The sequence below is a fragment of the Natrix helvetica genome, assembly GCF_964273705.1.
Source record: "Natrix helvetica genome assembly, chromosome: Z".
Classification (NCBI taxonomy): domain Eukaryota; kingdom Metazoa; phylum Chordata; class Lepidosauria; order Squamata; family Natricidae; genus Natrix; species Natrix helvetica.
Window position 1 is genome coordinate 52239111 of NC_138554.1, and position 27483 is coordinate 52266593.

The 27483-nt window shown below is 43.3% G+C and overlaps 1 protein-coding gene across 3 annotated transcripts in view; it reads left to right on the forward strand.

Annotated features, from left to right (window-relative positions):
• The first annotated feature begins 768 nt into the window (after nucleotides 1-768).
• Nucleotides 769-27483, forward strand: part of FMNL1 (formin like 1) — a 104013-nt gene continuing 77298 nt past the window's right edge. For all 3 annotated transcript variants that reach the window (XM_081933328.1, XM_081933330.1, XM_081933329.1), the window contains exon 1: nucleotides 769-1497. In XM_081933328.1, the coding sequence (XP_081789454.1) occupies nucleotides 1342-1497 (156 nt within the window). In that variant the 5' untranslated portion in view covers nucleotides 769-1341. The remainder of the gene's footprint in view (nucleotides 1498-27483) is intronic.

The window sequence follows — 27483 nt, forward strand, 5'->3', positions numbered from 1 at the left end:
TTTCCAATGTTATGTGTACACATGCACCTACATTCTAAGATGGATCAAGCTGAACGTGTATATATCCCTACCTCGGGTACCCAATGCCCATTCCCTCTTCTCTTGTCCCAGTTACGGCTCTATGATTGTCTTCACACTCTCTGAGACAGCCTTCCTCCGCTGTGCGCCCACCACCATCACTTTTGCTGACCGAGGATAATAGGACTTGTAGTCCAGCACATCTGGAAAGCGCCGTCTTGGATAAGGAGCCTGGCCTTCAATACCTGCAGTCCTGGAAAAATTCTGAAGCTCGTTCTATTTTGGGACCCAGGGAGCTCTCCACCCGTCTCTTGCCTCGGTTGCTATTACTGCCCGAGACCCTCATTCCACTAGCAGGTGACTGCTACTTAGTCCCCCTCCTCCCCTCCCCCGGCGTCTCCTCCCTTCCAGGCCAAGGCTCCTGCCTGGGGGAATGGGCAAGCTGCGTCGTCCCTTTCGGCTCTCTTCTGCTTCCCCCATCTACCCATCCCAGTCTTTGCAAAATCCGCGCGCTCCCTCTGCGGCTGCTTTCTGCCTTTCAGCCCAACGGAGACCTTCCGTGCCAATGGACGAAGCCACCGGAGGAGAGATCTAACGTTTTCGCCTGCGACCTCTACAGAAGGGGACCTGCAGCGCAGCGGTGTAGAAAAGTTGCCGCTAGCTTATTTTCGGCGCACGAATATTCCAAGCCAAAACACCTGCATTGTGACTTCCTGTGCTCTCGCTTTCGAGCCTTCCTCTTTTGGGGGTGGAGGCGAGGGGGAAGTTAAGCTGAGCAGCTCGTCACTTCTCGCCTTCCCAAGAGCGGCCACGCGTCCTCTCTCTCTCTCTATCCGCCGCTTGCAGCGGAATAGAGGATGCACCTCCTTTTTCTGAAAAAAAGTTGCGTTGCTACCTTCGCGTGGAAATTGAGCCCATCTATTTGAATGCAGAAAAGCGCGAGGCAGCGCTCTCCTGCCTGGTGGTGGCCCCAAAGGAGCGGAGCTTAGCGGTCACCTCGTTGGGCGACGTTCCCTCTAGTCCGCCGCGGCCGTTATTTCTCCTGTTTCCGGTAACTCCAGACGCCAGAGCAAAGTCATGGACAACCGTCACGGCTCCTTCTTGCCTTAGAAGATTTTTTTTTAAAGCACGTGCAGGGAGTTTCTGGAACACCCTCCATCTTTTTCCCGCCTGTTTTTATTTTATTTTATTTTATGGGCGTGATTTTTCTTATAGGAGACTCTTCCTCCCCTTGAACCGTTTTCTGCTTCAGGGGAAAATCGGGGGAATTTTCAACTCGCAGCCTTTTCCCAGATTTTATTTTGTATTCTTAAAAATCTGAGAATGGGTAATGCAGCCAGCAGCATGGAAATGTCTCCAGCGAAGGAGATTAAAACCCAACCGACTGCTTCTTCGCCTTTACCCCCCAAACAGCCTGCAACCCCCAAACTACCTATGCCTAATGCTGAGGAATTGGAAGAACGATTCGGACATGTTCTGGTAAGTCTCTCCGAAGCCTTCCCCAACCTTTACCACCACCTCCTCCTGCTGCCGCGGCTTCTACCGCGGCAAAAGCCGATTTTTAACTTCACCTTCCTTTCCCCTTCATCATTCTAGCTACTTGGATGTGGGGGTCTTTAACATCAAACGGATATCAAGGGTGAGGTAACCTAACAAGGGGAAAGATATATTATGTACCGCACAGGGAGGGTGTTAATATAGAGCACTTTGAAGTGACCATGACTGGTGATGTGATAATGTTTGAGACTTCTGCTTGTGGGTTATATGTTAACATTCAACACTCCCTGATTAAAATGGCATGAAATGCAGTTCCCTGGCTGACAATCTGTCATGGGAATATAGTCGGAATGAACAGTATTCATTGGAATGAACAGTATTCACAGACCCATATTCTGTCTTGTTAGGATTCCTATCTAAGTTAGAGGGAGGGTGTGACTATGGAGGGAGCAAAGAGATTCATTGATCTGGAGAGGTGTGTGGTCATATGTTGCCTCCAGTTCCCCATGGAGGTTAAATCTTGCTTAATGTTTCCATAAATATGTGTCTGTTATAGACTAGACATCAGCTTCATGAAAAAACAGCTCTCCCCTTTTTTTCCTCTTTTCTTGTTTGATGTTAGTAACAGCAGCCAATTCCTCACTGCCCTTTTGTAACCTTGAGTGCCTAAATGAAGTTGAACTAACATCACTCACTGCTATCACTACCCAGCTCAGGGAATAATGACCCCCCCAAAAAAGGGGCAACCCTGTCCAAATTCTACAGGGTAGTGCATCTCTGATGCTGCCATCACAGACGACACAGCTATGTTCCTTCAAGCAGCATTCTTGGTCCCTTCTGGATGTCTTGAGACTTCATAGTCGTCCTCTGCCTTCATCATGGTGGCTGAGATTTCAAGGGGATTGTAATCCCGGCACAATGGAGAAAACTGGATTGAAAAAGCCTGGCCATATTTGAAGGGGTTTCCACCCCCACCCCCACCCCCGCATTTGGTATTTTCAGGTTCATGTTGGATTTTGTCTCTAAGGAGACAGCCATTCTGAGCACTTAAGTTTAGATGTGACGAGACAAATCCCTGGCAAGCCACTTTAAAGACATAGAAAATAAACTCTCTTGAGAACCATGACTGAACTTTGTACTCCATAGCTTCAGGTTTTGTTTTTTGTTTTTTTTAAAAATCAAATACTAATATACTTTTATCCTATTAGTTTGCTTCAAAGCTTTACTAATAATCATGTGCCTGCCACCAAAAAGAAGTTTGGTTTATTTTAAGTATCCTGAAATGAATGATCCGCTGTCTAGTACGGAAGATGGTGGCAGAAGGATGTATGATCTACAGCTCTCTATTTGAAGCTGGAGTTGTGCCTCCAAATAGCTCCTGCTCTTTTGTGTGTGGCTTTTTGTGTAAATTCATAGTTTGTGGGAATTACCTTTTTAGGACCTGTTCTATTATAATCAATAATTTAAATACTTACTGTGCCAGTTTTCTTGAACATTATGTTGAATAACCAAGATTCCTTTGGAGAGAAGATGATGAAGATTGAAAAAAAAGGATTAACTTGAAAAGCAGGAGATAATGGGTATTGTCAGCAAAGAGAGTTGACTGAGCATTATTTCACCTGTAGATGTTTAGAAACGTGTGCTCATAAACTGCTAAAAGCAGATTATTCTCCCTTATTTTTAATAATTCTTGTAGAACCATAAAAAAGCAAATGTTCATTTTCATATCCATAGTTGCAGGGACTCCTCGACTTACAACAGTTCAGATAGTAACCATTCGAAGTTACAATAGCACTGAAAAAAATGACTTAGGATCATTTTTCACACATATGACCGTTGCAGCATCCCCATGGTCACATGATTTACATTTGGATGCTTCAGAACTGACTCACATTTATGACGGTTGTAGTGTTCTTATGTGACTCTTTTGTGACCTTCTGACAAGCAAAATCAATGGTGAAACCAGGTTCACTTAACAACCGTGTTATTAATTTAAGAACTGCAGTGATTCACTTAACAAATGTGGCAAAACTCAATGTTTTTCTCACTTAACAGCAAAAATTCATCGTAAGATGAGGACTACCTATATTAGCAAAATCTTGTAAAATGAAAAATAAGGGTGTAAAATGGAGATGGCATCTCTAGTTCTGGGCTTGCATGTATAATAGCATAAGTTTAGACTGCAACAATGAGGAATGCAATTTTCAACCTGTTTTCTATACATAGTGAGGATTTGTATGACTCTCCTGACTTCTTTCAAAAGCTATTATCTAGGTTCTGAGAATGATTCAACTTTTGGTTGAAATTGTTGCATAGCTTGACCTACCATGTTCATGTTCCTGGAATATGTTCCTTTAAAAATGGGCATTGACTAAGCAAAGAAGCTTTGAAATTTGCAGTTCAGAGATCCTCAGTTTCCAGGCAAATAGGCAGAGAAGGTTTTATGCAGAGGAAAGGATGGGTTGCAAATTATCCTTTCCTGAATGTGAAAAAACTGATTGACAGAAGGTGGAAGAAGAAAAAAAATAACAAACTGTTTCTCTGCAAAATTGATTGTTGAGCCAGTCAGCAAGTTAGCACAATTTGTGTAATTATGACAATTGCTCAGAAACAATCAGGTGTAACGGATAGTGAAGTTAAACTTTTGACCTAAGATCAGGCCACTTTTGTCAAAGTGCGATAATTGAGGTAATCAGCAGTCACAAGCCAAATCTGCTGTTACATTGCTTCAGTGCTCCCCCTCAATCCCCCTTGCCTCCCCATTACAGTATTTTACACACGGAATAAAAAGTTTTCAGCTTGCCACAACACTGCCACTTACAGCATACAAGAAAAACAGATTGGGACTATAGCTTTGTGGAGATGCCCTTATATATATGGTCCAACAATTCACGTTTTTAAATGCCATGAAATAAAAGCAAAGCAGTTTGCTCTTTACACCATTCAGAAGCATTTTTTTTTCTAGGCAAAAATTTGTGTGGTGAGTATGGAGTAAATTAATTTGCTACCCTGCTTGCAATAGATCAGCTTTCTGAATACAGCATCCTGCAAATATGTTAGGATTACAGCTTCCAGAATTTTCAGCCAATATGCTAATAGGATTTCTGGGACTTACAGTCCAATAATTCTGCAAAGCAAAAGGATAGAAATGCTAAATCAGAAAACAGTAATTAAAACACATGAGAACCCAATAATGGGATGTACTCTTTCCAGATAAGAGATCAACTCAAGCAATGAGAGTCACACATCCTGGTTCATAATAATTCTTTTCACATTCATTGCCAATCCATGTGGAGAGAGGGATTGCTCTGCTATTGAACCTGTCAGCAATCTGCTTTTGAGATAGCAGTATCTCAATTTCTCAGAACAAAATAAGCCATTGGGAAAAGTGGTAGTTGACTTGGTTGCAGAGAGGGTACTTTTGTAAGTATTAAAATTCATATTAACATTTGTTATCACTAAAAAAGAATGCATCATACTACATTTTATTTAAAAGTGTGGAATTCAGAAAAGAAATAATTAAATGTGGACTTTATAGGGTTCTTCCACCAACAAAATAAATCTCCACCCATAAGATATCATGGAAGAACTACAGGTGTGACATCTGAATAACCCTGCATTTTCATGCTATCTGAATGGATGGTATATGCCAGGGGTGGCGAACACGCGGCTCTCGAGCCGCATGCGGCTCCCGGCCAAAATGAATGCGGCTCTTTGCCTCTTATCATTATTTTGTATACTGTGGCTCTTTGCCAAGTTTGGATTTTGTCCCTTTCGGCGCTAAACCTGGATCGTGCGCTCCCTTTCGGCGCTAAACCCGGAAGTACGGTCTTGCCCCGCCCCTGGCGACGCGACGACGCTTGCCTGCGCTCCACCAGCTCGGCTGGGAACGGAGACGTTTCTCTGCTCAGCAATGTCTTCAGTGGAGTGGTGGCAGCCTGGCAGGCTGAGCCTGCGTCCCTTTCAGGAGCTCCGCTCCGCTGAGGAAACGTCTCAAGACCGTACTTCCGGGTTTAGCACCGAAAGGGAGCGTGTGGTGTGGCTCTCTGACTCTCACAGTTTAAAATTTTGGCTCTTTTTGTCGAACTTGTTCGCCACCCCTGGTATATGCAAACCATACACTATTAAATGTAATCCAGAAAACACTGGATCAGGTCATGGCTCATTTCCCAAAGTGATCAGTTAGATAGGAATCACCTAAGAATGAGATCAACCACATTTTCTCCTAGAAGTTGTTATTCTTCAGAGATTCCCTGCTTATGTTCTTAGAAAAGCCATATAGCTGTTAGCGTATATGGCATATAGCCAGAATTTTAACATTGGCTAAAAACTCTGGGCTTTGAATCTGATGCCCATGTCTTTTCTTCCTTCTATGGAGAGTTAACAGTGATTGGAGGGACATGTAGAGGGGCTTGGGAACAATTGCATTAGACTCCTCAGTCCTAGCATATTACCCTCAATTAACTTGTGAATCTGTTTAATTTGCTGTTAAGGATATCCAAGCTAGTAGGGCTTATTATATGTTAATTAAATGAATTCCAACTCAAATTACGTGCTCTGTGGTGAAATGCTAGTTTTGTTTGACCTGCCATTCAAGTTCATTAAATGTTGCAATTCTAGTATTATAAGAAATGGGGGTGGGTGGGTGGGGTTCCATTTTCTTTACTCCATGTGTAATTTTATGTACATTTATCATCTTTCCTGCTATTTAACCTCAAGGATCCATCATTTTCCAGATGGGGTCATGGGATGCCTTCTGAAGCGGGGTTTCTACTACTTTCCTCTGTAGTTTCTGTCCAGGACCAGGAATCAAAAGGGCTGAATATAGAATTCCTTTGACTCCCATAGAATGGTAGTGCATGATTCTAACAGTAATTCATTTCATAAGAAACTCTCTAGACCAGATAATTACTTGACAGAATTTTTGGAGTCGTTTTGGGAAAATTTACATTAGCACATTTTTCTTTTTAAGAAAAAAAAAGACTTAATGAGCAATATTATTTAGTAAATTAAGTGCATTACTTTTTATTCCAGGAATACATATACACTTGAAAAAGTTTGGGTATTATAAACAAATGAAAATTGATCGCTTGCTCCACCCTTAGACTACTTCACTCATTCCACTGGTCTGCAAAGTAATGTGTGAGGATCGGTATCACGTCTGTTATTCAAGATCAAAGGATCCTTTGCAGGTGTGTGTGCACTATTAGTATTAAAGGAGAAAAAGTTTTTAAAAACCCTTAATACATTTCTGTGGCACTTCTTTTTATTTCCATTGCTGCAGGGATTTCTTCAACTAGCCACAATCACACAGGATAGATGGGAGCAGAACTGTTTCGAGATACTTTAAAGCACTGGTCGCTAATCTTTTTGGTACGGCGTGCCAAAACAGGAGCGCTTGTGTGCATGCACACGTTAGCGCAGCGTGTGTGCGCATGCCAGAGCACTAAAACCCAGAAGAGAACAGCTGGCTGTTGCGCATGAGCAAAGTGGCCAGCTGCACTTTTGGGTTCCGTCACGGGCAAGTGTGCTGGCCAGCTGGTCTGGTGCACATGCGCACGTGGCCAGGCACTCTCTTCCAGGTTCCGTCATATGCATGTGCGCCAGCCAGCTGGCCCTCATGCATGCACGAGGCGGGATCTGGAAGAGAGCGGCCGGCTGCGTGGGCATGCACATTGTCACTAGCTGGTTCTGTCACACGCATGCATAAAGGCCAGCGTTTATGCGCACAACGGAACCCGGAAGTGCAGCTGATGGCAGCATGCATGCCCACAGAGGGGGCTCTGTGTGCCACCTCTGGCACGCATGCCATAGGTTCACCATCTCAGCTTTAATGCCTCAGGCAAAATAAAACCAGGTTTCGGGATAATTGAAGTGCACCCATTTCTCCTTGCTGTGTTTTTCTTATCTTATTGCAATTAGGGGCTATAAAGTGCTTTATTCCATAAAGATACTTTGGAGTTTTGCAGAAGTGTGAATTTGTAATATTGGTCTCTAGTTGTAACTTTTCTCAAGATATCAGACTGCCCTCTAAAGCTGCCATACCATCATTGTCAGACAAGTGCTACTTTAGGTAGTCCTTGACTTACAACAGGGGTGTCCAAACTTGGAAACTTTAAGACTTGTGGACTTCAACTCCCAGAATTCCCCAGCCAGCGGCTGGCTGGGGAATTCTGGGAGTTGAAGTCCACAAGTCTTAAAGTTCCCAAGTTTGGACACCCCTGACTTACAACCACAGTTGAGCCCAAAATTGATGTTGCTAAGTGAGACAGTTGTTAAGTGAGTCTTCCCCATTTTATGTCCTTTCTGGCCACAGCTGTTAATCACTGCAGTTGTTAAGTTAGCAATATGGTTAACTGAATCTGGTTTCCCCATTGACTTTGCTTGTCAGAGGGTCACAAAAGGTGGCCACATGGCCTTGGGAACTGCAACTCAAGTCATAAATCTGAGTCAGTTTCCAAGCGTCTGAATTTTGATCACATGACCATGGGGGGCGTGCAGCAACAGACGTAATGTGAAAAACGTTCATAAGTTACTTTTTTCGGTCCCACTGTAACTTTGAACAGTCACTAAATGAACTGTTGTAAATCGAGGATTGCAGTCACACATGCAATGAAATATCATTTTGAAATTGAATTTAAAGAATTGCCAGGCATTAACAACATCGATATATTTAATCATCAAGAGTTGATTGTTTTCTTTGTCACCTCTTTCCTTCCTCTTTGCGTTTGCATCAAGGGAAGATTTATGGAGAAAAGAAGACTTTTGAACCCTTTTCCTAGAATGAATGGATGCTCCATTAACACTGTGTACCTTTTCCTCTGAAACCCAAATAATAGAGCCTCCCATTGTAATCTGCTGGATAATAATATAACCTAACAGGATTGTTATAAGATTACAGCTTGATAATGCAAGTAACGTGCTCTGTACACTTGGAAACACTACGCAGATATATTTATGTAAGAAATGCAAATAATTGTTTACAAGAAAAAGAACTCATTCAAAATCTAAGGACAAACATTTGGGGCATTCGTCAGACACAATTAGGAAAGGTTGCTTAACATTAGGCAGTAGTTTATTTTGAAGTGTATGCTTTATAATAATTTATTTATTTTATTAGGTTTATATGCTGCTCCAATCAATACCATTTCTAAGTGGCTTACCTACCTAAATATATAATAAGATGTTATGGTTTGTTCCCTTACAAACATTACAGCTTCCTAGAATATAAATATAATATATTCCAGACACTCTGCCTCCCACTGACAGTCTACCAAAGTTCAGCATGAATGCTATCAGATTACATCAATCAGGCTTGCATTGAATAGGAAGACAAAAGTTTGTATTGGTGTTTAATACTCTTTATAATGTGATAACCAGCTTACCTGGAAGTCAAACATGGTTACTGGCATATCTTGGTAAAGGAACAAAGGCTGGCCTGGATTAATAGCATAGAAAGACAATATGTGCAGTTATGTGATAGTCTCTAGAAAGCCTGTGTGTCTATGTGTATTATAAGGAAAGGTCAAGAATCTAGGGGCTATCAGAATTTTATTTAGTTGTTTATTTAATCAATTTATATGGCCACCTATTTCACAAATTGTGACTCTGGGTGACTTTATGTATATAGTATTAAAGCAAAAAAAAAAACAATTTACAAAACCAAAAGCATGGCACAAATTCAGAATCCATCATTACAAAATGGGTTAATGCCCAAAAGAAAGCATTAGCTTTCCATCAGGTAGACCTTTGCCCCAACAGGCCATTAAAATACATCTTTGAGACCAAGTAATCCTTTTCATTTTGGACAAGCACTGGTCAGGAATTGCCCTTTGCATAGGAAAGAACTCTGGCTTTCTGGAATATTTCTCTTTTGCCAAGTGATCACAAAGAAACATCCCATCTGTGGCTGCAGCTTCTCATCAAAATCCCTGGGGATTTCCCTATTATTTACTTTCTCAACTGCAAGTGAACATTTTCCCACCTTTTATTTCTCATGATTGAACTGAAACATGAGTTTATCAAGGGCAAAGCCAACACTGCCTGGTCTATACAATAGTAGCTTTTGCCTCCCTATTTTTGAAGTTGTTTTGATTTTCCTGAGGTAACATTATCACATAGCTGTCTTGTCCTCCCTTCTCTCAATAATCTGCCCCTGAAAAGAGGAGGAAAACTGCAGGTGGGGAAGAAGCCTGCTAGCCACTGATTCTTAAAAGTAGAGATGCTCAAACTTATTTTATTCAGGTAAGGAAGTTTTGAAGTTATAAATCTCTCACCAAGCTTTATCAGTGTAATCCTATGTATTTTTACACAAAAGTAAACCTTATTGTTCAATGGAGCTTGTTCCTCCATAAACATTAGCACTGAAATCCATAATTTATGTATTTTAAAAGGCTGCATCTTTAATTGAAAGGCTTACCTGCTGCCATACAGTAGAGCTTCCAGGCCATTCCATAAAAAACAAGGTAGAATTTATAAATAAAATATATTAAATTAAAGGAAAAATACACACAGTTATGGTGTCCTCAGAATTCCCAATAGGATCCTGGCTCTAAGAGTTGCATTTCCAATACATTAGGGGCAGAGGTGGGTTCCTACTGGTTTGGCCCGGTTCAGCCAAGTAGATAGTAACTTGGCCTGCCACGCCCCCAAACCCGTTCTCTTGGCAGTGCCGATCTTGTTTTTTGCTTCTGTGCATGCGCAGAAGTAATTTTTTTTAGTACTGTGCATGCGTGCATAGCGTGCTCATGCAGTGCATCCCTGAACAAACTGGCAGTAGCAGCAGCTGGAACCCACCCTGATTAGGGGGATGCCAAAATGGGGAAGAGTGAAATCCATTGAAAATTCTAGGGAAGAAAAGAACCTTCCCTGTGCCAAAAGACACTGATTGATTATGCTTCACCATGTTGGTGCCTTAGCAACCCCATAGATAGATTTTCTGCATGCCAAATCTATTCCTAACTTGGTCTTTCAGATCTTCCAACCTCCAGTTGCCACCGTATCTGAGAACATCCATTTTGCTGCTGGTTGTCCTCTCCTCTTTCCTTCTACTTACAGAAGGAATGATAGGATCACAGTATAGACCTCTCTAAAAACTTTACATAATGTGTCCCAAATAGAACAATCTGAGCTTGGTCATTTGTGAGAACTCTTGTGTCAAAAGGCACCAATAGTGCTAATAGGTAGGTCTCTATGGAGGGAATTTAAGATGGGGTTTCCCTTTCTCTACTGCTTTGCTATGACTGGTGGAAGCTGCCTGGAGGAAAGATCTCTCCTCACCTGTTTTTATTGATGAGTCAGTTGGTATGGGAGTACAGTCAGTCCTCAACTTACAGCCACAATTGAGGCCAAAATTTATGTTGCTAAGTGAGACATTTGTTAAGTGAGTTTTGCTCCTCTTTATTACTTTTCTGGCCACAGTTGTTAAGTGAATCATTGCAGTTATTACATGTCGTAAAGTGAACTTGGCGTCCCCATTGACTTTGCTTGTCAGAAAGTCGCAAAAGCTGATCACATAAACCCAGGACACTGTAACCATCATAAATATGAACCAGTTGCCAAGCATCTGAATTTTGACTGTGACCACCATAGGGATGCTGCAATGGTCATAAGTGCGAAGATGGTTATAAGTCACTTTGTTCAGTGCTGTTGTAACTTTGAACAGTCACAAAACAAGCTGTTGTAAGCCGAGGACTACCTGTGGATGGATTTTCAATGTCTGCATCCTAAGTCATGTAGAATTTTAAAGGGACTTTGAACCAGTTTGGGAAATATATATTTAATACCTTTAAATATCTTCTTATTTAACAGCTAAGGAACTGTACTTTGTATTAAATTTTCTAAACAAGGTCATCTCCTGATTGTAAAAAGAGTAAAAAGAGCCAGACTGCCCAGTGTTGAAGGGATTCTTATTCATCTGTCTTTGAGCCAGCTTAGTAACTGATTAAATTTAAATGCATTTGCATATTACTAAAAATGGAAGACCACTGCCTTTTTGTGACAATGAAGGAAGTGTGAAAGAATGCACAGTTTTAAGAGATGAGTATTACTATCCATTATTTATGGAGAAGGTATTCTATGTTTTGTATTATATTATCACAGCAATAATATATGAACACCAATTAGCATAAAAAATTAAGTATGCCTTTAATCCATATTTTCTGATTTAAAGTTGGTGCTTTAATCATTTCAAGCTTTAGAAATAAAGCAGCCCTCAAAACAAGAAGTTCATTAAACTAGGTCAAATATGAAAAGGTCCCTGCAGATTATATATTTTTTTAAAAAACCTAATACTAAAACACTCAAAATTAGCTGTGAAATAGACACGTGCACACTCATATTGGACAAACTGCTTTCTTGGGTTCTGTTTATAGTTTCAAACCTGCACTGAGATGGCATAGGCATTATTTTTTGTAATGATTAAATGATTGCATGTCATAAAGGAACATGGCAAACAAAAGAACTGCTTCTAAAAAGTACAGCTTCGAGTAGGCAGGCAGGCAGGAAGGAATGAAAGGAAAGAGGGGAAAGAAAGGAAAAGGAAAAGAAAGGAGAAAGTTATTCTGGGATTTATTTTCAGTGGTAAGGAAAAGATACAGAAAATGATGAAAAATATGGGTGGGCTACAAGTGTCTTCTCCCCATATTTTGAAGCAGAAAGGTGATTCTATGTTTTGTATTATATTATCACAGCAATAATATATGAGAGAGAAGCCCTTAAAGCAAGAGCTCCAGCTATGGAGGTGCTAATGTACACATCTGGAATTTTGACAACAGGTCATGGATGCTCCCATACATTGGTTGCCACAATAACTATGTCCACCCACAAGGCATTCATGTAAACAGGTAGTCCTTGATTTACAACCATTCATTTAGTGACTTCAAAATTACAGCAGCACTAAAATAAATGACTCATGGCCATGTTTTAGACAACCGATCCAGCATCCCCATAGTCACATGATCAAAATTCAGACGTTTGCAACTGGCATGTATTTATAAAGGCTGCAGTATCCCAGGGCCATGGGATCACCTTTTACGATCTTCTGACAAGCAGTCAATGGGGAAAGTGTTACTAGCAATAGCACTAAGACTTATGTACCGCTTCATGGTGCTTTTACAGCCCCTTCTAAGTGGTTTACAGAGTAAGCATATTGCCCCCGATAATCAGTTTGTCCTCGTTTTACACACTTCAGAAGGATGGAAGTCTGAGACAAACTTGAGCCTGGTGGGATTCGAGCTGACAAACTGCAGGCAGCTGGCACTCAGCAGAAGTAGCCTACAGTACTGCACTCTAACCACCGCGTCACCGCAGCTCTACTTAACAACTGCAGTGAATCACTTAACAATTGTGATAGGAAAGATCATACAATGGAGCAAAACTCACTTAACAACTGTCTCACTTACCAACAGAAATTTTGGGCTCAGTTGTGGTTATAGGTCGAGGACTACTTGTACCAGGAAGCAAGCAAAATACTTGGCTGGAGTCATTCTCTCATTTTTGAACTGCATCAGGAATGTGTTGAGGCTCAGAAGCTTTGTTATGCATATAGGATATTCTTGAAGCTGATGCTCTGAAGCATATTCTGATAATAAAAATCTTAATTAATTGCAATTAATCATCACTTTGATGGCGTAAGTCCTATGGTCTCTGTCAGATCCTATGAAAGAGCAAGATATTGGGAACAACATAAGGGAAGAATGACAGGAGGAATAACATAATTTCTTCCCTTATTGAAATCAGAGCCAATATGAGTTGAAGCCAAAAAGCTATTTAACCTGGGTCTCTAGCGGGAAGACAGATCCTGAAGAAGAGAAATAGGAAGGAGATGAATAACAGTGAAGTGAAAGAACAGTATGTCTGCTTGAAGTAACAAGGCAACTCTGTAGCTAGGGGCATCTAATAAGTTTTCAAACTTCAGTTGCTTATGCTAACCCACATATTCTTCATGAACAGGAAGTAGATTTGTGCAAGACATTTCCGTCTTTTGAGAGCTCAGCTCTTGCAAAAGCATATGGACCGTTTGTCAATAACTTTAAGGAAATGTGGTGAAGAGTAAACGGTTAAGATGAAACTGATCACTGCCAAAGACAAATGTAGTATGCCAGCAGCTGTCCAAAAATTTTAAAGGAACCATGGAGAAATTTTATTTCTGTGGTTTTTATAATCTAATTTTGTAGTTCAAATCAGCATGTATATATAAATAGAAGCTTTTTCTTCTTTTTGGTTGTGATGTTAGTCCATTCTATGCAACAACAGTAGCCTATGGGGCAAGTCCCCAGATGCAAAGATGTAATGACATTGGTTAGAAATGTGAACGGATTCCTTCAATAGAACTGTGCGTGACTTGAACTGGGGGGGGGGTAGTTGCCATATATAATCTCTACAATTCAAAAGTTCCCATGCTAAATCTTTGCTGTATCTGGAACAGAAAATTGGAGAGCTAGGATAGGAGGGTGGGGTGGGGGGAATCCCGAATGATTTGAAGATATTCTGGCAATCAAAGTAGCTAATACAGAACTGGATAATCCAATGGTCTGATTGGACATAAAGCATTTCAACTATGCAGGCTAATTTGCAATGCTATTTACTAGGAATGTTTGTATGTTATGTGTCTATCCACATGTAACACCAGATGATTACTGCATATATTCAGTACAGAAATCTAGTGGTGTATGTAGGTATCAGCTGTGCTTTAAACAATCAACATTTTATGTGCTAAATCTGATTTCCAGGCTTTTAAAAACAAATCTGTTAACCATATCCAATCTTTTTCATGAAGAGATAATTATAAAGTTGGAGCTGATTGAGTTGGGTTGTTTGTTTGGTTGGTTGGTTGGTTGGCTGGCTGGCTGGCTGGCTGGTCTGTTGGTAGCAATCAGTGTGGTGTTAACATCCACATAAATAGATCCTTTTCAGAACAATCTGTCTGGAACCTAGTTTTTCAGGTTTTCAAATGGTATAATTACTGCCACAATTGGGCTAATCAAGCTTGTGGCTTTACCCTTTTTTCTAGTTCCTTCTGCCTTTTCTAGATTATAACTCCGCAAATGAGTTGGGTCTTTGCGAAATATTTCTAGAATGAGATAATTTGAGGTTAATCATTTATAGAGTGAGAACTAGATTGATTTGTTCTATAATCCCATTTGTTTGCTTTCTTGGCTACCCATGGTATTCTTCCTTGAAGCCTCCGGAGTGCGAAAAACCGGCCCTATGGGCAAACTGGAAGTTCGGGAATGTACTTCTGGTTTGCTCAGAGGGGCAGTTTTAGCCCTCCGGAGCCTTCAGGGAAGCCTCCGGAAGGCCTCTGAACGCTCTGGAGGACAAAAAACAGCCCTACATACAAACCGGACTTCCAGTTTGTCCATAGGGCCATTTTTCGTCCTCTGGAGCCTTTAGGGAAGCCTCCTGAAGCTCCAGAGGGCTAAAACCAGCCCTATGAGCAAACCGGAAGTCAGTTCCTGAACTTCCGGTCTGCCCATAGGGATGGTTTTTCACACTCCGGAGGCTCAGGGAAGCTTCTGAAGCCTCCAGAGGGCCTCTGGGGGGGGGCGGGGAGATTGTTTTCCCCCTCCCCAGGCTCCTATAAAGCATCTGGAGTCTGGGGAGGTGAAAAAAGTACGCCAAAAATGGGGAGCGCTGATCGTGCGTGCATGGGTACTGGGACATGTGCATAGCATTATGGGTGTGGCATGCCCGCACCTGACCCCCCTGTGCTCCCCCCACTTTTGGCACATGAGCCACAAAGGGTTCGCTATCACTGTCCTAGAGGATCATAGCTTCTTCATTTTCTATTACAGGAGATAGTCCTCAATTTACAACCGTTATTGAGCCTAGAAGTAAGTTGTTACAGTTGTACATCAAGGAATCCACATAACTGGACGTAATTTTCCAAGCTTTTTCAGGGTGGTTGTTAAGTGAATGTCACTGTTGTTAAGTGAACCGATTCATGTGAATGGGTGTTCTTCTCTGGAAAAATATCATGAATCAAAGTCATGGGACCATGGAATGCCCAATCTGGTCCATCTGACATGCAGTCATATGTCTGTGAGGGGGAGGCAGCATGACCTTTTACAGCAGCCAGCGGTACTTTATGGCTCATAAAGTTTGGAAGGTTGTAAAATGATTTGTTGTTAAGCAAAGCCTACCTGTACTTTGTCAATATTTTTGTCCCAACAGTTCTTGCCTGCAGATATTCCAATGTACCATTGCTGGTACTTTGACCTACAATCTTCTTGCAACAACTAGCAGCATTATCTGTTGCCACCTTCTCAATCCTGGTCTTATAAGCATTTGTTCTTAAGGATTGGTTTTTTGCAGCCAAAATTTAGCCTCTTCTTCCTCCTCCTCCTCCTTTAATTATTGCACACTTGATAGCCAGATGTTCATATTGGATTTGGCATTTTTGTCTACCTAGTCCTTACCAAGGAACTGGGATTGGCAAACCTGGATATTTGACAGTGTGACAGATATCGTCACAGGATGGAAGCTGATCTAAATAAGGCAGCCTTCTGCAATTGACTAATGCCTAATTTGTCAATGCCAATGGTGCTCAAGTGGTGCTCCAGTTGTTTTGGGATTGCACCCAAGTTGTTTTGGGATCACTCCCAAGATGCCTATTACTACTACTGCTGCTTCTGTTACTGCTGCTACTACTACTATTACAACTACTACTACTACTACTACTACTACTATTATTGTTGTTGTTCATTTAATCTTCAGTTTGATTCACAGTCTGGGACTGGTAGAAATTTAACAATTCAAGTCCTAACCAAGGACCGAAGAACTGTTAATGTAGCATTTGAGTACATAGGCAGCTCCAGGTATGGTGGGTTTTTGCAAAACGAGAATATTCAGGTCTGATAAGTTCAAAATTTCCATGTATCTAGGCAACCCTTTGGGTATTGTGCCAAAGGCTCCTATTTCTATTGATACAACCATATTATTATTGTTGTTGTTGTTGTTATTTAAGATTTAATCTTCAATTCAATTCATAGTCTGGAAATGGTAAAAACTTAACAGTTTAAGTCCTAACCAAGGACCTAAGAGCATTATAGGCAGTTCTAAGTAAGGTAGTTTTTGCGAAGTCATTATTTTTGTTGTTATTGTTGTTGTTATTGTTATTTAAACTTGTTTGTAATTTGTATGCAGAGCTCCATATGGATAAAAACATTCCTAGGAAACTTGTTTATTAACAATAATTTGTCATATTTGTGAAGTGGAAATAATGAGTTCAGAGACAAACGTACCTCTTAATTTTACAATTTGGGGGCCGAAATGTGGCTAGGAAGCCACATTTTTCTTTCAAAACAGTACCCACTTCCTGTTGATGTCTTCTCACAGTGCCCAAGTGCTACATACAGTATATGAACACACCCAAAACTCTACTTTCATTTCAGTGTAGTGCAGAAAGGAAGTGCCTCCTATATATAGGAGGCCTCAAGACCCAGCAACTTTTTTGTATGAAGTTCCCAGCAGGGCTGTCCTGCTCAATAGGTAGTCTTTTGGTCTATCAAATCCATCAATTGTAATCTGAGTAGAAAAGGCAGAAGCTGAGAAGTAAGGAATTGAGTGCCTCAAAACATTTTTGCAGAGAATGTATTTCACCTGGGCCTTTGGTGAAGGAGAGTGAGATCAATCACTTCATTGTACTTACTTCTTTATCTTTACTTTTTATTGACTTTATTGACATTTCTTTGATTCTCTTGAGCTTATCAGAGATCTTAACAATAGGTCAAGGTATAATAAATAATATTCAGGTGTAATAAATAATAATTTAAAATAATATTTCTATCCTGCCTTTATTATTTTTATGAATAACTCAAGGGTGCAAACGTACCTAATACACTTTCCTTCTCATATTTTTCTCACAACAATGAACCTGTGATGTGGATTGGACTGAGAGAGAGTTTGACGAGCCCAATGTTACCCAGATGGCTTTCATGCCTTAAGGTGGGGCTAGAAATCACTGATTCCTGGTTTTTAGTCTGGTGCCTTAACTATTGGACCAAACCGGCTCTTCCATTCTAGTCTAATACTAAATTATCAGTATCAGGACTGTTAGTATTGTTAGTATTACTGTGCCAAAATTGTGCCAAATCCCTCTAAAAGGGTTTGGAGTGAGAAGGCCTTTTTAGAAAAAGAAGTGACGTGGAACCTCTGTTTGCTACTATGCTTTAGCATTTGTATGTTCTTTTCAGATGTATGTTGAATATGAAAAGAGATGAAAACATTTCTGTGAAATAATTCAGGAAAAAGAAAAATCTAACTATGCTAGCAAGGGAATCTACTCTCTTAGTCCTACCAGCATACAACAACGTGGAACCCTGACAGGGTGAATTGACAGACAACAGGTAAAATGAATATAAAGAAAGGCATAGGGATTGAGAATAGTTCATTCTACTTCTCTTGCATTGTTCACATCACATCTCTAATATTGATATTTATCAACTTGTAATTACTTCTTAAATCTTATTTTAGCATATAAACTTAAAACATTACAAGGAGCAGTATTTCTCCTCTTCCAAGCATACTGCTATCTCAGTGCTTGACAATATGTGCTTTCTTGCTCTGCTTCCCCTCTTCCAGTTTTCCACAGCTGTTATTTCCTTTTTATCTTGCAAATCATTGTTTTGCACTAAGCCAGGAGTAATAAAACTAACATATCCCTTAAGAACATTGATAACTGAAAACCAATGCATAAGAAAAGACTATAGAAAAATAAATTTAGGGCCAAGGCCCCCAAGGCCTGTAATTAGGGAGATTGATGAACCTTGAATGGTAATGAACTCAAGGGACACTTTCTACCCTGCTTCTGCCAATTGGACCAGTATTGGTACTGAACAATAAATAGGAGCTTCCACTACAGATCTTAGAGCAGAAGTGGCTGACTTGGATTGATACAAATAATTGGTCCCACATCATTCAAGGCACCAGAGATTAATAGGCATTTTAGAGTTCACTCAGAAATGGCACTGAGAATCAGTGAGAATCGAAATTACCTAAACCCAATTGTAAATCTTCCTCCAGAGTGCTAGATTTTTTTTCTTTGCAGCAACTCTGTCTTACATAGATTATATTACAATTTGTTTGTTCTCATCAGTTACAAGAGACTGTTCCAAACATCAACATATGAGTTTCACATCTCCCTGAGCTTGAGAAATAAAAACAAGAGATAATGTTGAAGATAGTCTAAACTTTGCAATTTTCAGGGCCATCGCTCAAAGATTTAGGGTAAAATCAAATCTTTCCACCTTTGTGAATAAAACAGTTTGCTACAGTTTATCACAATGTTCCATAGTTTTCTTCCCCCAGCTGCTTATCCATCAAATCTCAAAAGCCAATAGCTTCAATTGTATATGACTTTTAAAAATCTTTTGTATTTGTTATATGTAATTGAGTCTAAAGTTTCTGGCATTTTACATGTCTACCAAGTGATAAAATGTCCCTTATTGTTGGTTACATTTCCAGCATAAGTTTGAAGAACCTTTATACATTCTAGTCAGTTGTTTCAGTGATGTGTCAAAGAGGTAGCATTTTATAAAAATTCTCTTTTAAGACTATAACATAGCATAAATTTCAGACCTTACACCACATAGTCTCTCACTGATCCATAGGTACACTACCTATGGCATTTTAAGCCCATTTTATCCTACATTCTTTCACTTGTTCTTTTGTTTCGTATTTCAATAAAAGCTTATACTTCTCCATAGTGAGGGGGAGGAGTATCCAGACTGGGTTAACCTTGTCCTCTCATTGATTGGACTGAGTCAGATAAGCTCTTTGGGAACGCCCACTGGTCACCAGGTGCTACCCAGTTATCGACTCAGTCCACTCACTGGACGGTTGACCATTCTGGATCTCCAGCAAATTATTGGAATTTAAAGGAAAAAGACTTGGACCCATGAATTTTGCCTCCCAGCACCGTGATTTAGCTTCCCAGCTACAAAGAAGAACTGCCACAAGCCCTCTGGGGCGGCACGCTGCCCTGGCCACTGAGTGAGACTGGAGTCACTCAGTGAGGACCTTTGCCGGGCAAGCAGGGAAGAGTCCTGGAGGCAAGCCCTGCCACGGAGGTTCTTCAAGCGCAGGAGCGCTCCCCCGCTCCCCCCAGGGTCAAGCGGTGAACCGCAGCTTTTCCAAGTGCTGCGGAGTGCCCACACTACCTCCACGTGGCCAGACAATTGCAGGGAAGCTGAAGAGGAAATCCCTGGCCACAGCGGCGTCGGAAGGAGGCAGGAGGCAGGAATCCAGTGGCAAGGGCGCGCGGCAGCTCTGGAAAGCCCCAGCGGCTAGGTGAGCAATTTTAAAAGTCGCGCCCTTTCTTCTAAGCTGAACGGCGCCATTTTGAAGGCGGGAGGACCCATGTGGTCCAAGATGGCGGCGTCCAGCAGCTCCGAGGAAGCAGGAAGCTAGGCAGCTGCTAATCCAGCCAGCAGCCTCACCGGAGAGGCAGAAGAGCATTCAACCAGGTCAGTGGCCTTCCCAGAGACTGCCCATAGAAGTGGGGGGGGGAGGAAAGGCTAAGTCTAAACGGTAGATCCAAGGGAGGGGGGGCAGAAACCTCCCAAGCCTGCCTCCAAGTACAAGAGGCGAAGGCATCAGACCTTGGAAAGGCTCTGCAAGAAGACAAGCGGCCACAAGAGCACCCCAGGCATGGGCACAGAGGGGCAGGTTCCAGGGACTCCCTCCCCCATTAGAGCCACACAGGAGAACCCAGCAATGCAGGCTAGGATCCTTATAGACACCTCTGGCCTTTGGGGCCCTGCTCAGGGGGGGCAATCCCCCTCCCTTTCTGCAGTAGGAACAGCCCTGCCCACAGGATCCCCAGGCCTGGGCATTCCTCTGGCACAGGGAGGCATGGGACAGTCCCCTTCCATAGGGGCACCCAATTTCCAGGAGATGATGATGATGAGGGCCTTTCAGCAATGCATGGCAGTGGCATTCTAACAGCCACAGACACAGGGGCCCCCTCCTTCCCCTCCCAGGGCTCCTGACTACCTGGATGTCCAGGAGGAAGACCTTCCCAGTTCCTCAGCCTCATCCCAGGAAGACAGTGACCTGGAAAGTGAGGAGGGAGAGATCAGGGAGAGCAAGCTGTCAGATGATGAAGGCATGCCACCTCCCAAGCCTACATTCACCGGGTTGTTCCAGCCTTCACTGTTCAAATCTCTGCTTTTCAAGGCCAAGACAGCAGTCAAGCTGGGCAACAAAGCTACAGAGGTTCCACTTCCATGCCAGGGCTTCTCAGTGGAGAACATTTTTGATGAGAAGACCATCGAGGCGGACACGATACCTACGCCCAAGGCCTTCCTTGACCTGGTCAAATGCAAGTGGGCATCCCTCACTGCGGGTCCTTCACCTTTATCCACGGACAGGGTCTTCTTTAACATGGACCAGAAGATGGCGAAGACGCTGGCACAACCTTCCATTGATGCTCCAGTCGTGGCTCTGCACACAACTACCACCCTGTCAGGGGAACCAGAAGATGCCCTACAGTTGGAAGACAAGAAGGCGGACCTCACCTTGCAGAGGGATCATCAGGCGGCCGCCTGGGTGGTGAAAGCAGCCACCACAGCCTCCTTCATTAACCGTTCTTCCTTGCTGTGGCTGCAGAAGCTACAGCAACGCACCCCTATAACAGATGTCCGAGCCCATCAGGACATCAACAAGCTGGTGGCAGCCATCCAGTTTTCGTCGGATGCCACCCTAGCTGCAGCCAGGTTTGCCTCCAGGGCAATCGCTTCATCAGTGGCTTCCCGCAGACTACTGTGGCTACGACACTGGCAGGCAGATGTCAGTCACAAGTGGCGACTGGCATCAGCTCTCTTCACAGGGGACGTCCACTTTGGACCAGCACTGGAGCCGTTCCTAATCGAGAACAAGGACATGAGGAAGGTCCTTCCCACCGCCCCAAAGAAGGGCAGCTTCAGGATGGCGATGTACTCCAGACGCTCCTACTCCCGGCGTCAAGACTCTGGCTCCTTCTTTCGGGGTCAGGACTCCTCTAGGGGATCAGAGGCGGGATACTCAGGGAACAGGCAGTACCAGGGGAGATTCTCTGCCAGGCAACAGAGAGGCAGGCAGCAAAAGCCGACCTTTCGAGGGGGCGGAAGAGGCAGAGGGGGGGGGCGCTCCTTCCGCAAAAACTAAGTCTAGGTCAGCACTCCTCCCATTGGGAGGCACTTGGCGTACTTCACCAACCGCTGGGACCTCTCCTCCTCTGACAGGTGGGTGCAGGACACCATCAGGCAGGGCCATCCAGCATCTGTTGGAGATTAGGGCCATTCAGCCTGTGCCTCCAGAGCAGCAGGGTCATGGGCACTACTCCATCCTTTTTGTCATCTCCAAGGCTTCGGAGGGCTGCAGGGTGATCCTGGATCTGAAGCGCCTGAACTGCTATATCCGATATAGGAAGTTCAAGATGCACTCTCTGCACTCCATATTGGAAGGGATTAGACAGGGGGACCTTCTAACATCCATAGACCTCACGGAGGCTTACCTGCACATTCCCATTGCCAGGGAGCACCGTAGATATCTCAGGTTCTGCTACCTGGGGCACCACTTTCAGTACCGGGCCTGCCATTTGGGTTGTCTTCGGCCCCTAGGATATTCACTAAGGTCATGGTAGCTCTGGCAGCACACCCGAGACAGGTTCCGGTATGCATTCAATGTTACCTAGATGACCTGTTATTACAGTCATCTTCCTTTGAGGGTGCCCTAAGGGACTTAGATATCACCATGACAGTCCTGAGAGACCACAGGTTTTTGGTGAACATGGCCAAGAGCCACCTCCACCCCTCTACTAGCCTGATCCACCTAGGGGCCCTAATAGATACCCAGACAGGCACGGTCTATCTGTCACCAGAAAGACAGATAGCCCTCAGGCAGCTAGCCACTTGGTAGCCAGGGAGCGCAGGGTATCCTTAACCATCCTTTCCAAACTGCTGGGTACCATGGTCTCAGCCATCGGCATCGTCCCGTGGGCTCATCTCCACACCAAAGTCCTCCAATGGTTCCTTTTGCCTTTCTAGCAGAGGCGCATGAGCTGCTCTCAGTCCAAGGTATTTCTTCCAGCAGAAGTCATCCGATCCCTGCCTTGGTGGAAGTCCCCGGCGATCACAAAGGGTGAGACCTTTTGGACACCAGACCGCATAACGGTAACTACGGAAGCCAGCCTGAGTGGGTGGAGCGCACATCTGCAGGCTCAGATGGCGCAAGGACATTGGACTCAGGCGGAGGGGACTCACAGCATCAACTGGCTGGAGCTCAGGGCAGTCCGCCTGGCCCTCTTACACTTCCATCGCTCAGTCAGGGGCCATCACGTATTAGTCCTCACAGACAATATCACCACCAAGGCCCACATAAACAGACAGCGGGGGACCAGATTGAGGGCTCTCATGCAGGAGGCCAGGCATCTGGGGCTGTGGGCCGAAAGGAACCTCCGGTCTCTGAGGGCAGAGCACATAGTGGTGGTAGACAACACCAGAGCCGACTGGCTCAGCCGGGCGGAAGTGGACAACATGGAATGGAGGATGCAGCCGACGATCTTCAAAGAGGTGGCGGAGCACTTTGGACGCCCGGAGGTCGACCTATTCGCCACTCCTCTCAATGCCCAGCTCTCGAGGTTCTTCTCCAGGTACCGGACATGGGGGCAGAAGGGGGGACGCTCTCCAGTGCCCCTGGCCCAGGGGGCTACTGTATGCCTTCCCGCCTTTACCCCTGATCCCCAGGGTCATACGGAAGATCCTGCAGGAGAGGGCAGAAGTTGTTCTGTTGGGCCCTCCCTGGCCCCACAGGCCGTGGTTTGCAGATCTCCAGTCCCTGTCAATGGAGAGGCCCTGGAGAATTCCCCAGGAGAAGATATCCCTCAGCCAGGGATCTCTGGAGCACCTAGATCCCCAATGGCTCCAGCTGACCGCCTGGCGCTTGAGCGGAGTATCCTGAGGAAAGACCTCTTCTCCCCCAGGGTGATACAAACCATCCAGGCCACCCGCAGACCCTTCACGGAGCGCATCTACGGTGCCACATGGCATGCGTTCTCCTCATGTTGTAGCTCCCGGGGCACGATCCCATCCAGGTCACGGTGCCACAGGTCTTGGAATTTCTCCAGGCAGGCCTGGACAGGGAGATGGCTCCCAACACAATCAGGAGGCAGGTTTCTGCCGTTTCATCAGTTCTCTTGTGTGGCAGGAACCAGAGTTTGACTCACCACCCCATGGTCAAGCAATTCCTTAAGAGGGCTTCCAATCTCAAACCGACCACGGTACACAGGTACCTGTCCTGGGATTTACACAGGGTATTGGATGCTCTGACAGGTGCTCTGTTTGAGCCTCTAAACACTGTTTCCCTTAAGTTCCTGACCCTTAAGGTGGCCTTCTTGGTGGCTATCACCTCCGCCAGAAGGATAACCGAACTGCAAGCGCTGTCCAGCAGGGAGGATCTCTGCGTGTTCCACCAGGACAGAGTGGTGTTGCGGTTGGATCCGTCCTTCATCCCCAAGGTGTGCACCTACTTCCACCAAGCACAGGAACTGATCTTGCCCAACTTCTGTCCAGACCCTTCTCACCCGTTAGAGAAGAAGTGGCACACTCTGGATGTAAGGAGGGCTCTGAGGATCTACCTCAGGAGAACCAGGCCAAGCAGGAAATCCGAAGCCCTGTTCGTTTCCTTCCAGCCGGGGACTCGGGGAAAAAGGTGACCTCCACAACCATAGGTAGGTGGTTGCAATCTTGTATTGCCACTGCCTATCAGTCACAGGGCTTGTCCACGCCAGGTCGCATCACTGCTCATTCCACACGGAGCGCAGCCACATCTACGGCCTGGGCCACACAGGCTTCCTTGGCCAAAATCTGCAGGGGAGCCACGTGGGCTTCCCCCTCACCTTTCGTAAGGAACTATAAACTGGATTCCTTTGCCTTGGCAGAGGACTCTTTCGGCCGCAGGGTATTGCAAGCGGTCCATAGGGTGGGGGCCACGCCTCACCAGGCATGAGTTGGAGGGGCATGTGCCTCTGGGTCTCCCTCCCTAGGGACGTGTAGGCTTTGGTACGTCCCAGTCTGGATACTCCTCCCCCTCACTATGGAGAAAGAGCGGGGGAGGAGTATCCAGCCCCTCCCTGACAATGTTATGTTGATAAAGTGTTATGTTGATGGTTTATAGGATTATGTTGTTGTTTGATGCAATAAAATATAACATATGGATTAAGAAGTCTGGAGTGAATGGTGCAACGAGTCGGATAGAGTTCTTCGCTGATAACTGGGTAGCACCTGGTGACCAGTGGGCGTGTCCCAAAGAGCTTATCTGACTCACTCCAATCAATGAGACGACAAGGTTAACCCCGTCTGGATACTCCTCCCCCACTATGAAAAGAGGCGTATCAGGTAAGAACCAACGCCCTATTTAGTAATAATATAATCATAATTTGTACCCAGTTCCATTTCGAATTCAGTCTTACGTTTTTCAAAACCATGCACCATTTTAACCACTTTAAAGCTAACAATTATGCATACACGTCTATGGAGATCCTCAGTCCAGGTCATGGTTGTCCCAAATGTGCTTTTTCCCCCTTTTTAAAGGGACTTTAATAGACTTCTTTTTTCCTTGAAGACATTTCACTTCTTGGATGAGAAGCAAAATGTCCTCAAGGAAAACGGAATCTACCGTTATTTTTTGGAGTGTAAGATGCACCAGAGTATAGGACGCACCAAGGTTTTGGAGAGGCAAATAAAAAAAATTAGGTAGGTAGATAGAGGGATAGAGAGGGAGAGAAAGAGAGAGAAATGCAGTAGGTAGGTATGGAGTGTGTGTGTGTGTGTAGATAGGTAGGTAGGTAGGTAGGTAGGTAGGTAGAGGGATAGAGAGAGAAATAGAGAGAGAGAGAGAGAGAGAGAGAGAAATGCAGTAGATAGGGAGAGAGAGAGAGAGAGTAGGTAGGTTGTTAAGTGGAGGATAGATAGAAATAGAGCGAGCGAACGAGTGAGAAATACAGTAGATAGGTAGGGACAGAGAGAGAGAGAGAGAGAGTAGGTAGGTATGTATGTAGATGATAGATAGATGATAGATAGATAGATAGATAGATAGATAGATAGATAGATAGATAGATAGATGATAGATAGATATAGATAGATAGATAGATAGATAGATAGATAGATAGATAGATAGATAGATAGATAGATAGATAGATAGATAGATACAGTAGGTAGGGAGAGAGAGAGGGTAGGTAGGTAGATAGAGGGAGAGAGAGAGACAGGCAGAAAGACAGGGAGACAGAGACACACAGAGAGAAATACAGTAGGTATGTAGGGAGATAATGAAAGAGGTAGATAGGTAGATGTTTCCAGGTGTATTTATCCATGTGCTGGAGAAGGAAATTGCTGACAATCTGCAGCACCTAAGACTTTGTTTCTGCTAGCACAGCACTTCATCAATGTAATTCTCATCAATCAGTTAAGAGCTTTCTGAAAGGAAAAAAAAGTTTTTGCACTCTGCAAACTTTCCAGAAACGGCCCATTTTTCACAAAAATGCCCCCCCCCTTTTTAAAAAAGGCAAGAATAGCCTGGGGGGGGGGCTTGCAGAGTGCTCCTGGGGGGGAGGGGAGCAGAAACGAGCAAAAACGATCCATTTTTTGTGGAAATGGGCCCGTTTTTTGTCAAAAAAAATTGTATGCATAGCCTTACGGAGGCTTATAGAATGCTGCTGGGGGCTGGGGGGGGGGACAGTCCATTATTTGCTCATTTCTGCCCTCGCCAGCCCCTAGGAGCTCTCTGAAAGCCTGCATAAGGGTATGCACGGCCATTTTAGTGAAGGTATGGGGCTTCAGGAGGTAGAAATTGGTGTATTCGATGTATAAGACGCACCCAGATTTTTAGCCTGTTTTTTGAGGAAAAAATGTGTGTCTTATACTCCAAAAAATATGGTAGTTGCTTTTAAAAACTAAAAAGCATCTTTGGGACAATTGTACATACAGATATCATTGACATATACTTCTACCACTAATTCTTCTCTGAAGAAGAATTCTACATTCTTCCTGACAAAATTCTAATATATCAGAGTAAATCAACCATTTGTGTTTAGTGATCATTTCTGTAAAATACTTTCTGTGCAGAGAGTCACAAAGGTATTTTCAGGCGCAGCCTAGATTTATATCTGTTATGGCACATCAAACAAAACAATTTTAAAATCTACATTAACCCCAGCTTTATTACACCATAGATATTTATGCCACCCAAATCTCAAACCATGCCCTTCTAAGTCCAAAAGCTTCCTGTTTCTTAGCAACATCCGTTATTTCATCCAGACCAAACAGTAGGCTGCAAAATATAATTTCAAATCCGATAAGCACAATTCTCCTTTTTCTTCTGCCTCTTGCAGTATCTTTTATTTAAATTACCAGTATGTTTTCCCCCTGCCATACAATACAATACAATATAAATTTAGCTATGTCTTTTTGAGATTACTTAAATTGTACATCAGAGGTCAAAATAGGTGTTGTCTAAAATAAAAATAAAAAATCATTTTAAGCAAGACATTCATCTTAATCACAGAAACTCTTCCCAACAATGACAGTTGTGATTTCATCCATCTTAATATCTATTTGTTTATTACAATCCAAGTCTTAACATCATTATTTTGAAGCAACATATAGATCATATTTATCATATTAATACTCAAATATTTCATCTTACCAACCTTAAAACCCATGTTATTCATCAATTCTATTTTATCAGGGTATTCATATTTTCTGTTAACATCTTTGCCTTCTGTTTATTGATCATAAAATCTGCAAATGCATCAAATTCTTTTAATTTACCCATTAAAGTTTCAATTTCATTTAAAGGATCCTCTAAGATAAGAACCAAGGCATCTACAAAGGCTCTTAATTGATAAGGTGTTTTTTTTTAAACAAAATTATATCCTTAAATCTTCTCCTCTCGTCTTATGTCTCTGTGTAATATTTCTAAAGTTGGAAT